The sequence below is a fragment of the Aquarana catesbeiana genome, linkage group LG10 (genome assembly GCF_042186555.1).
Source record: "Aquarana catesbeiana isolate 2022-GZ linkage group LG10, ASM4218655v1, whole genome shotgun sequence".
Taxonomy (NCBI): Eukaryota; Metazoa; Chordata; class Amphibia; order Anura; family Ranidae; genus Aquarana; species Aquarana catesbeiana.
Genome location: NC_133333.1, coordinates 208,271,449 through 208,284,202, shown reverse-complemented (window position 1 = coordinate 208,284,202; position 12,754 = coordinate 208,271,449). Strand labels below are relative to the sequence as shown.

Sequence of the window (12,754 nt, the reverse complement as noted above, 5' to 3'; positions counted from 1 at the left end):
ATAAATTGCCTATCAATGCACCCTGCTCAGTGCCCATCTGCAGCCTATAAATTGACCAACAATGCAGCCTGTTCAGTGCCCATCTGCAGCCTCACCTTTCCCATCATTGCAGCCTCGCCAGTTTTGGATTATCCCTGCTGTCTCCGAGGGAAGAGCAGTGAGCACCGCTGAATTACACAGAGCTGCGATCTCCTGTGTACCTGGCGCCCTGTCACAGCCACGCCTCCTGGTCCTGCTCATATGATAGATAGAACAGTGGCCCAATGCGGGGCCCGGAGGTGTGGCTGTGAGTGACAGAGCGCCGGTTACACAGGAGATCGCGGTTCTATGTAATTCAGCAGCGCTCGCTCCTCTTCCCTCAGACAGCAGGGATCGGTGTATAACACACACCCATGATTTCCCCCTGATGTTAAGGGGGAAAAAGTGTGTGTTATAAGCCAATAAATACGGTATATTGTAATTACATTTTCATCTGCAGCTCTGTAATTTTCTGTAAAATGCAATATGGCTACCTGGAGGCGTTTTGTACAGAACGCCTCTTTGAAAATGTAATTTCCTGCTTGTGTGATTCACTTACCGATTTTCCAAGAAGTCTACACTAAGATACAAATCCGATTTTTGGCATCTCCAGCAAACAAAATATAATGTTTGATACACCCAAATGGAAAGTACGTCTAAAGGGATGCAAACCTTGCTAATTTCCTCATTAGAGCCCTGCAGGTGCAGCAGCTGACTGATAATTCTAAAACTACTCCCATACAGACTCACCCAGCACATGGACACAAACAAACATTTATAGACTAACAAAAGGTAGGAATCTTCAGCAAAGTTTGTTAAAATCCTTGCAATGTACATAGATCACCCAGACTGAGAATGTGTTCTCAAAAAAAGTGGTGTTACTTGTTATGTCCAGAGAATGGAGGAGCATAGAAGGATCTCTACTGGCTAATAATAAATGTGATGGGCACTACTCCCCTTATTTATTTATTATTATTATTATATTTTTATTTTTTTAAATAAACTTCTAACAGTTTAAACACAAGTTTACTTTAACACACTGACAACCACATCTTGTAGTAAAACCCTACTCCGTGACTACCCTCTGTGCTTAGAGCAGGGATCCTCAAACTACGGCCCTCCAACCGTTGCAGAACTACACATCCCATGAGGCATTGTAAAACTCTGACATTCACAGACATGACTAGGCATGATGGGAATTGTAGTTCCTGAACACCTGGAGGGCCGCAGTTTGAAGACCCCTGGCTTAGAGAATCCTTGTTACTGTTGTAAGCTAGCAGCATGCACCTGTGCACACTGCTAGTTCAAGGAACACACTGTCACTTAAAACTTCAGGTCTAGCTAGGGATCTGGAGCCAATTATCATGAGTTTCACTTGAGGTTTGTTTACCAGCAAATCTCCTCCAGCCCGCAGATGTTGCTGAGCTGCTTTCTATGCCCAGAGGTAAAATGTACAGTATTTAAAAATAACCGTTTACAGTGAATATCAAGTGCAAAGTAAAAGCAGCCAGAATATTTATTGCAGGGGAGCAGCCCAATCCTCTTCTTCAATCCCCCGCTAGCGCTCCTGGCCCCTCCCTCCTCCCGAGTGCCCCCACAGCAAGCAGCTTGTTATGGGGGCAGCCACGCCGTGCCGCTGCCCTGTGTGTCTCTTCAGACACGGAGCCATGACTTGGTCTCTCTCTCTCTCTCTCTCTCTCTCTCTCTCTCTCTCTCTCTCTCTCTCTCTCTCTCTCTCTCTCTCTCTCTCTCTCTCTCTCTCTCTCTCTCTCTCTCTCTCTCTCTCTCTCTCTCTCTCTCTCTCTCTCTCTCTCTCTCTCTCTCTCTCTCTCTCTCCTCCATTGGCTCACTGACTTTGACAGCAGCGGGAGCCAATAGCGCCCACTGTGTCTCAGCCAATCAGAAAGGAGTATCCTGGACAGCTGAGTGTCTCCTGGAACATCACTGGATCAGATGGGACTCGGGTAAGTATTAGGAGGGGGTTGCACACTGAAGGTGGTTTTTAATGCATTAAGATAAAAAAACTTCTGTGTTTTAGAACCACTTTAAGAAATAAGAATTTTACAAAGTGTACCTTCTGTGTAAAGTAGCTATAAAATCCATTTTTTTTTTTTTTTAATTGTCATTTTGTCAACTCATAATAAAAAAATAAAAACACTCAGATAAATACAATCAGCGTATTTATTGAAATTGTGTTCCAAATAAAAGTTATGTAACTTAATAATTGTCAAGTTTTATGTGGAACTGAATTTAGTAAAGATTTGGTATGTTTTAATGAAAATGTTAATTGTGCCTAAATAGGATCTTGAAAAATGTACTTTTTTTTTATATCTGGAATTCCTCATTAAATAGCAGTGACGATGCCTACGCTCTCTTGTTCTGTAGCCACATAGTGATATATCTGCAGTGTGAGATCTAAGGTGCTGCTGTCTGACTGCTGACCTAAGATTTGGGATGGAATTTGGTGATGTCACTAATGTGCTGCTCACTGTTATCCTTGCCGATGGCTTTGACACGAAGAAGCAAAGTCCTGCTTTCTACCCAGATGGCTGACACCACACAGAGTGCAGAGTAAGGCATGGTCAGTAATGTAGTACAGTGAGGAAACAGGCAATACTAGTCCTTTTGCCCTTTGCTTGCCTTTTTTGGGGCACAGCTTTCAGAGTTCAGTTCTTTAAAGCTGATCTCCAGCTTTTATTTATTTTAATAGTTTGTTTGGACCATTTGTGGTCATTATATATAGCTGAGGTTACATATAGCATACAGCGCAATGTCCAGGCTGAGGTTGAACGCTGCCTTATTGACTTAGGCAGAGCTGGGTGGATGATGTCAGGATCTCTGAGTCAACCATTCAGAGGTAGCTTTGTATTCATTCATGGTATACAAAGCTCCCTGGGAATGGCCAAACAGTGTTCAGGCCAACTTAGACTTGATGTTCTCATCCCCTGATGGAACACAGTGCTGTATATATTGTATGTAGCTAAGGACACATACAGCTTATATAGTGCACCTAGCAGGCACATCTAGTAGTGAAGGCAATAGTTTGTTTGGACCAGGTTGATCCAAACAAACTCTTTATCCCTTTTTACTGTCAACCGCCATAGGGATTACAGTGGAATAGCACCGTTTCCAGCTGGCCAAGTCATTATCCTCATTGACTGCAGTCCATCTTGTGCTGTAAGCTCATGGTCACTGGTAGATTGGACTGTAGAATTAGAGCTCCCCCCATGCCATTCCGCCCAGTTTTTGAACCCTCTCAGGACTATTCTCCCTTGGGTACCCTTGCAGCGTGGCCAGCTTCCCCCTCCTCCCTGTCCCTTCGGTCAGTTGTTAGCTGCTGCAGGAGGATTTGTTTTTAGGATGGAAGATGGAGGGAGGGGGGCATAAATGTCCTATTTCCAGGCCACTTCCTTTCCTGAATGACTGTCATAGTGATCCATATCGATAACTCACTGTTTTCATTCTTAACTGAAGCATGGTAAACATTGCTTACTATAATTCAGTTTGTGAATGAACAGTAATCCTCTGTACGGAGTGCTTCCTGTTCAATCTGGGCTCACTTTCTCTATCTCAAAGGTGAGACATTAGTGGTATTTCACCAATGCCCCCAAAAAATTGTAAATTTATTTATTTTTTTTTATTTAAACTTAATTAAAGGGTCATTCAAACAAATGACCCATACAGCAGAAATGGGTGTTTTGTTTGTGCTCCTGAAACAGCAGGTTACTCCTTGACCCCTTTCACACTGGGGCGGTGCTGGCGTTAGCGATAAAGTGCCGCTAGTTTTGGCGGCGCTTTACCGCTGTTATAGTGGTGCTTTTCGGCCGTTAGCTGGGAGCTTTTTAACCCCCCCGCTAGCGGCCGAGGAAAGGGTTAATAGTGCCCGTGTTACGGCGCTGCAGAAGCACTTTTCAGGCACTTCATTAGCGTTGCCCATTCATTTCAATGGGCAGGGGTGGTTTGGGAGCGCTGTATACACCGCTCCCGCACTGCCCCAAAAATGCAGCTTGCAGGCCTTTTTTTTTTTTTTTTTTTTTTTTTTTTTTTTTCCCATCCTGCAAGCACACCACCCCGGTGTGAAAGACTTTCACGCTAGGGGGCTTGAGGGGCACTTTACAGGTGCTATTTTTACTGATAAAACGCCTGAAAAGCGCCCCAGTGTGAAAGGGGTCTTTGGCAACACGCAGCCGCATGTCCTAATTTGACAGGTGTGCCAACAAAGGTAAACGACCCTGAATATAAACTGTTTGCATTCGGGACCGCGCACCTAGATATGCCTGACAAATTAGGACCTGCGGCTGTGTCCGCACAGCTTCTGTATCCCCGTAGTGTAACATAGGTTATCTGCACACAGCTCCAGGCAACCCCAGCCATGTAAAAAAAATGTTAATTTACACTGTACAGGTCACAGTGCCCATGTGAATGAGCCCACAACACCTCATTTATACATAGTGTTATTTATTAACTCCATAAAGTTTTTATCCTTTAGATTTAGAAGGAATTTGTTGCTTTTGTGTCTGGTAATGATTTTAGTGGTGGTGTTTTTTTGCAAAAAAAATAAATACATTCGGTTTATAGTAAACATTTACGCAAATATTGGGGGACCTAAAAAAACTAAAACATTTGTGGCGCTTAATTCTACCCGTCCTTTGCTTTTAGAAAGTATCATTTAGAGGTCTTTTTAGAAAATCTGGAAGATAAAAGGGAAAGATTGCAAAAATGGGCTTGCCATTTGCGTTTAAACGTGGTCTGACAGCGAAAGATTCTCTAAAAGCTGGAAAGCTTTAAGGCATAGTCGTGTTAGTTTGGACACATAGAGGTTGATTTACTAAAGGCAAATGGCACACTAAGTGCAATTGCACACCTTTTCCCCAGAGCTTAGTAAATGCGGTAAAGCTCTTATTTTCACCACCCAATCTTGTGCAAGCAAAAATGTGTTTTTTTTTTTTTTTTTTTTTTTTTTTTATGTTGTTTGCACCTGATTGGGTATTCTTTACATAGTAAAGCTTTACCACATTTTATATTTAATAAGAGTGCAGCTGCACTTGCAAAGTGCCCAGTCTGTTTCTCTTTAGCACACCCACCCCATTCGTTTCCATGACTTCTGTCTATGAAATGTTTAAGCTGAGGGAGCGCTCGGCCTACTCCTGTCGTCCTGACGCTTTGCCTCCATGTTACTATAGTAGCCATAGGAAGCGAAGTTATAGAAGTTGGGTGTGACAGCTGACAGAACTAGGAAGTGATACTATGCTGCATAGAGATCCAATGTCAGTTGGTTTGGCAAGCTTTTCTTTTCTTCACTTCCTTGAGAATATCGCACCTAATTCTCGTAAAACCTAACCTCCTTTTTTGTGCAGAGTAGTGCATTTTTTGGCCCCATAGACTTCAGTGGGAATGCATGTAAAATGCAACGTGTTTTTGGTGCAATTCTGTCAGTTTTGTGAATTATTTAGGCCTCATGTACACTGCTGCTGGTAAATGGACATTTTAGGAGTAGTTGGGCATTTTTTTCTTTTTCAACTGCTCCTGAACTCTCCTATGTTATCTTATCTATCAGTACAGTACATGTACACAGGGTCGTTTTTATAGTCGTTTCTAGGCAGTTGCGTTTTAGAGGCTTTTTTGGAACCCCCAAAAAAATGCGTACAGAAGCTCTGTTTAGAGGCATTTCAAACGCGGCTAAACGCAGTCACTCGCGTTTAGTTGCGCTTCGTTTAGAGGAGTTTTTAATTATTGCCTATTTTGGGGAAAAAAAGAAACAATTTTTTGTAAGCGCAGCTAAATGGCAGTTTTTAGACACCGGTTTCTAGCTGTCAAGTTAAATAGTTCAGGAGAGGTTGAACAACGTCCCGTCTACATGACGCCTTAAATATAGTCTCCAGCAAAAAAAAAAGCATGAACCATATCAAAAATGCATGTAAAAAAAAATACAAACAAATGCCCATATTTTCTAAATGCAGCAAAACGATTAATACAAAAAAAAAAATGGTTAGAACTGGAAAAACCTACTATAAAAGAATGAATAGAAAGAAAAGAATACATATATAAAATGGAATATCTTAGTAGGAAAGAAAAGGTGGAAAGAGTTGCAAGCATTTGGAAAAGATGGCTGGATTTCAAGAGAACTAGGAAATATACAGAGATATGTATGGAATAGGACATGGCAGGAGAGGTGCATGGCTAGAGGGAAGGGGTGGGGGAGATCGGCAAGGGGGAGAGGAAGAGTGTGCTGGGAAGGGATTGGGGAAGGGACTGTTGGGTATGTATTGATATGTTATCTGCCTGTATACCATATGTATAATAAAGTTGAAATAATTATAAAATGAAATACAAACAAATGCTTTACAAAAATGCATGCAAAAAAGCAAGAATATGCTCAGCACTAGTGTGAACCTAGGCTAAAGATCTAAGACCTGTCCCTACTTTCAGTGCTCTGCTACATTTCAGGGATGTTTTGCTGCCAAGCTACTTGTGTGCTGTAAGCAAAGGGCTTAAAACAAACAGTGGCCATTGTAACATGTTACTGGAGTTGGGAGATGTTTGTTTTTGTGAGAATGTGCTGCCCCCTGGAGGCAGAGACTGAACATGTCCTTCATGCTGCATCATCAGTTGTCCTTTTTTTTTTTTTTTTTTTTTTCCCTCCAGGTATAGTACAAATGAGGGAGAAACGTGGAAAACCTTCAACTTCTCAGACAGCCCACTCATTGTCTATGGATTGCTGACTGAACCCGGGGAGAAGAGCACAGTGTTCACCATCTTCGGGTCTTACATTGGAGGAGGACACAGCTGGGTCATATTGCAGGTCAACACAAGCGACGTCCTCGGTACAAACCTCATTTTATGAGCGCATTATGTCCTTGATCTGCTGGATTGTAATTAAGGCAGGAACAACTAATCAACATAATTGATTAGGAAAATAGTTCACAATTCTGTTTTCCTTGTCGATTAGTTGGAGTGCATACAGAATGCATTATTTCTTTACATATCCGGAAATACAGTGCAGCACACATACAGCTCAGAACACCGTCCATACATGTCAGGAAGTACCTGAGAACTTGTGAGGAAGTGATTTAAAGTTATTCTAAAGGCAGACGTTTTTCTTTTTTTTTTTTTTTTTTAACCATAATGCTATCTATGCATTATAAGAGAAGTATGGCTTTCTTTACTTTCCCCCCATTTATACTTGGGTGGATGCCGCATCTGTCCCCCAGCACCTCTGCACTGAGAACCGACGATCAAACCTCTCAGATCGCTTGGTTTTCAGACCTCCCCGAGCAGAGAGCTGTAGACTGTCAGTCCCAGCTCTCTGCTCATCGCCCTCTCTGCTCATCGCCCTCTCTGCTCATCGCCCTCTCTGCTCATCGCCCTCTCTGCTCATCGCCCTCTCTGCTCATCGCCCTCTCTGCTCATCGCCCTCTCTGCTCATCGCCCTCTCTGCTCATCGCCCTCTCTGCTCATCGCCCTCTCTGCTCATCGCCCTCTCTGCTCATCGCCCTCTCTGCTCATCGCCCTCTCTGCTCATCGCCCTCTCTGCTCATCGCCCTCTCTGCTCATCGAAGCGCTGAGCTGTGGAGGGGCACGGAGCTGCCGGCTCGCTGAGAAAGGTGTCATTCCAGGCACCTGGCAGATCCAGACTTTATTGTCGGGATGATATTGGAATTAAATCTGTGAGGATGAGGGCACTAGGCAGGAGGGAGAGGCGTGGAGTGCTGGTGGGGGAACCTGGGAAGAGGATCGGGGCTGCTCAGTATAACATGTTTGTTAGGTAACCACTTGCCGACCACCCATTTGCAATGAACTGCAGGCGAGCAGCGACTGTAGGCAAAGCCACTTACTGGTTTGTCACTGCCTACTTCCGGGTTAAGGGTGTTTGCATGAGCGCCAACCCAGCCGCCTCCCGCTGTGATTGTACACAGCAGGAGATTGTCAGCAAGTCCCGATTCATGGCTGTGGATGTACACAGGGAGTGATCTGTGCAAAACGAGGATGAGAAATTGCGAGATCATTGGTAAAAAGCAGCACACTTGTACACACACTGACACATATTTAACCCCTTGATCTCCCTAGATGTTAACCCCTTCCCAGCCAGTGTCATTAGTACCATGACCGCATATAGTAATATCACTAATAATGTCACTGGTGATGTCAGTGGATGTTAGACAGTCACACACCCCCCCCCCCAGTGTCGGTGTCAGATTGTCCACTGCAATATCGCAGTCCCATTATAAGTCGTTGATCATCGTTGTTAGAAAAATAAATATTTTTTTATACTACTAAAACTTCCTTTTCTTTTATATCGCAAAAAAATACAAACCCAGTGGTGATCAAATACCTATATAAAAAACATATGCATGAACTAACAAAGTTCAGTGATAAATGGGTGTTAACCCAGTGCAATATATGTGAAAAAACATATAAATATAATCAAGTCCAAACAATAAAATAGGTGACAAATCCAATGGAAGTATAGAAGTCTTCCGACATGTAATTTGTCTGATAAAAACTCTTGAAGTGAAGGTGTAAACACTCTTACCGGAGCAGATGGATTTGAATGCCAGTGACACCGAATCAAACAGGCTTAGAATTCCCAGTTGGTCATAGGGGCCCCAGATCTCCAAAAAGATCTCCTCTAGACTGAAACGGCTGTAATGATATCCACCGGACCGAGGAAACGACACCTCCAGTGGGAACATCCAAATCTTTATTTTGCAGAATCCAGTGCCATCACATAACTTTGAATCTACTTCCTTCTGAGACTAAAATCAGCCAGTGAGTGTGGTTATGTAAAGCTAGTGGCATCGATGCCACTAGCAAATACCACCAAAAGAAAGCTCTATTTGTGTGAAAAAAAATTATATGAATTTAGTTTATATAGCAATTGCCAGTTAAAATGGTGCAGAGCCGAATAGCAAAAAATGGCCTGGTCATGAAGGGGGTAAAATCTTCCAGGGCTGAATTAAAAAAAAAAAAAAAAAAAAAAAAGACAAACCTCTACTTTGACTTTAAGGAGAATGTACCCTGTTCGGGGAAGGGGAGCGGTGTTGTCAGTCTGCAAAGGAAGTTAGGAGTTCAATGGATTTTTGTCAGATCAACAAGTTTTTCAATATTTGAAGTATCAAAGAGTTAAAACACTGGGTAAATTGCACGTATTGCAATTTATTCGTATAGTGTGTGTGGGTTTTTTTTATTTTCTTTGCACTTTAACTTTAGGGCCCAACCTTCCTATAGAAATGAAGGGTATATGTGATGGGACTCAATAAGATTTTACAACGGTGTCGAACCTCTGCAGAGAGACCGCTGCTTGTACACAGAAAACAAGGGACCTTCTCTGCAGCATGCTGACGGGGACAGGCTTTTCTCCACAGGCTCTGGCTGTTTATTAATAAAAGCAAACACCCAAACCCTGCACATCTCTTGTTTTGTTGCATCAGGAATGTGTTTATCTTAAAGTTCATTTGGAATGTAATGAGATGGTTTATGATGCTCTGGTAATAGGCAGTTGCTAATCTTTGAAATTGTCTGTCTCAGGGGTGCCATGCGCAGAAAATGACTATAAATTGTGGTCGCCCTCCGATGAGCGAGGCAATGAGTGCTTATTAGGGAGAAAGACCGTTTTTAAGAGACGAACACCACATGCCACTTGCTTTAACGGAGAAGACTTTGATCGGCCAATTACATCTTCCAACTGCTCCTGTACTAGAAAAGATTTTGAATGGTACGTGGAATTTTCTTATTTTTTGCCTGACCTGTGTGACGTGTATACCCTGCCAGGAAAGCTGCCCTTTCTACTGTATATGGGCTATGGGCTCCACTCCATATCTAGTCTAGTACTTTGTTTTTTGTATCATTTGTTTTTGTGTTGTATTTTTTAATTTCGCAAATTCCCTGACCAGAAAGAGTTGAGCTTTTTTCTTCTTTTCCTTGCTTTGCATTGCCCAGTGTTGAGTTTAACGCCAGGAGTTTGCTTACAGGAAGAGTCAGGCACACAAATGACCTCATTAGTGATGATTTTTGTAAAGCCTAATCTATCTTTTTTATTTTTAATCATTTTCTCATTTTGCGGACTTTTGCCACTTTAACACATTTAATTTCCTCTGCAGTGATTACGGCTTTAAACTCAACCAAGACCTGAGATTGGAGAACTGTGTCCCTGACCCTGAATTTGCTGGGAAGCTGTACCCCATTCCCTCGCCCTGCCCTGTGGGCACCACGTACAAGAGGAGCAGAGGGTGAGTGCTTCCGGCCGGCCTTCTGGCATAACTGAGTCCCGCTCTGTTGGCTTCTTCTGTTGTGGTAATATGACTCGCTTGTAGCACCCCCTCCCTAGAACAGGTAAAGAAAAATCTAATCCCCCCCCCCCCCCCTTACCTTTTTTATAGCCGAGTTGCACAAAAAAGTATATTGCAGGCCTGCCAATCCAGCAGTGTTTTGGGATCTGGTGCTTCACACCCGTTCAGCACACCCGGTCAAGCGTTAGCATCTTCTCCTGGGGATTCCGGCTGTTTTGTGTAGCGGCCCTGTGTCTGGGGGGCAGCTTCAAAAACCATGAATAGACTCCCATCCTCCCTGATGAAGTGTAGTTCGGGGTCTGCAAAAGGTGTTTTCCCGCAGACTATCCAATTCTGTTAGAGAAGAGGGCAGGAGGATATTGAAAAAAAAAGTGGATGGGGAGGGTAAAGTGGTTTTTTTTTTTTTTTCTTTGTTACACCACCCAGGCAACCCTTTAACCACTTGCCACCCACCCACCGTCAAATAATGGAGGGGCAGTGCGGCTCTCGTTCTGGGACGATGTCATATGACGTCACTCCAGAACGGCAACTTTTGTGCGCCCACAGCGATCAGCGGCATCTCCTCGCAGGAGACATTAGTACCCTGATTACAATAGTGCCAGCAATGAGTGCCACCAATCAGTGCTGCCCACCAGTGCCACCTATCAGTGCCCATAAGTGCGGCATATTAGTGCAACCTAATCAGTGCCCATAAGTGCCACCTCATCAGCGCACATCAGTGAAGGAGAAAAATGACTTGTTTTCAAAATTTACTGACAGACTAAAACTTTTTTTAAATCTTCAGTCCTTTTTTTATTTTTTACTAAAAACAAAAACAAAAAACAGCAGTTATTGAAATCCACCAAAAGAGAGCTCCATTTTTGTAAAGAAAATGATAAATTTTCTTAGGGTAGCATGACCGCAATTGTCATTCAAAGGGTGAAAGCTGAAAAATGACCTGGGCAGGAAGGGGGTGTTGGTGCCCTGTATTGAGGTAGTTAAACAGATCAAAACACCTGGGGGTGGTGCAAAAGTTCGGCGATCATTGTGTCAGTGGTTACATGATCGGAAGCCAGTCCCGCTGACTATTGATCTGTGATAAGTAGTGTTTATGCTGTGAGCACACTCTTAAGTAGCGGCTGTCCAGGGACGTATGTGCGGCGTGTGGTCGGTCATAAAGGGGATAAAAACTGGATTTCCCAACGTCTCACACTTGGGTTTGGTTCCTAGAGTGGCTGCACATGTGTGCCCATGTATAGAAGAGCAGACATGGTGTTTATTGTAGGTGGGCAGAAGTGTGATGAGGCTGCAGGTACCTTATAACATGACAGCGGGGCAGCTATAAGATTTGTAAAGGGAAAATGGACCAAACCTTGAAGTTGGAGGACAAAATAGGAAACCATAGTCGCTGAGATTAAATAAAATAATATCTCACACATTAAAGCAGCCTTTCTCAACCATTTGAACAGTGTAACCCTTGAAATAACTTTCTAGTTTCAGGGAACCCCTGCTAAAAATTTCTATATCTACACTCCACTTGTGTGATGGTCAGTGGGAAGAATGCTCCTTACACTTGTAGTCATTGGGAAGCTAAAATAGCTAAAAAGATCAATGGTGTCAGTGGGAACTTTATTTGAGGCCCCATTCACACCTGAGCATTTTGTAGCTTGAAGCCTGAAGCTACAAAACGCTGGAGGGGAAAAATCAATTATTCTATAAGGAGCCTGAAGCTCAAACAAGTTCTGGAACTTCTTTTTTTTTTTTTTTTTTATTATTAACGCAGAATTGGACGTTTTTCTGCTTTTTTTTACATTGGTGACCTGTACAAAATCGTGGCAAAATCGTGCAACTTTCTGCCTGAAAACGCTACGCTCAGGTGTGAATGGGGCCTTAGAGGCAAAAATTGCTCAAAGGAACCCCTAGCAGCCTCCAGAGGAACTCTAGATTACATGGAACCCTACATTAAAGTATAAGGCCGACAGGGGTTGTTGTAGTATTTTGCTCTCACCTCAAAGTGGATACCTTCGGTGTACACTTTTCTTTTGTTCCTGTAAGTTAACGTACTAAGATTTTTACCTTTCTGCTAATTTTTTGAAAATAAAAAAAAATTGCTATTTGAAAAGAAAACAAAACTATAAGGGCACCTGAGACTTCTTAAACATATACTGGCAATGTTTACCCAAAGGATAAGTATGCATTTTAGCTGAAAATGCAAAATACCCAAAATACTTTTAATAAGGGGGAAAAAAAAATCTCTTGTTAATAAAACTATAATTGTTAGGTTTCCCTCTTGTATTCTTTGTAAAGACAGACATTTTTCCTTAAAAAAAAAAAACGAAAAAGGAACCCATCAGACCCAAAAGTTCAAGATTGAGAGGTGATCTGAAGTCTGACAGATGCTGCAGGTCCACTGCCTGTCCTCTGTAAGGCCTGGTTCACACTGGTGCGATGCCAGACATCGCATGTGA

General features: G+C 42.8%; 1 protein-coding gene across 1 annotated transcript in view; it reads left to right on the top strand.

Moving 5' to 3' along the window:
- Positions 1 to 12,754, top strand: part of LOC141111162 (sortilin-related receptor-like) — a 155,155-nt gene that overhangs the window by 60,885 nt on the left and 81,516 nt on the right. The window contains exons 13-15 of the mRNA XM_073603205.1: positions 6,664 to 6,842; positions 9,547 to 9,733; positions 10,119 to 10,247. Of these exons, the coding sequence (XP_073459306.1) occupies positions 6,664 to 6,842; positions 9,547 to 9,733; positions 10,119 to 10,247 (495 nt within the window). The remainder of the gene's footprint in view (positions 1 to 6,663; positions 6,843 to 9,546; positions 9,734 to 10,118; positions 10,248 to 12,754) is intronic.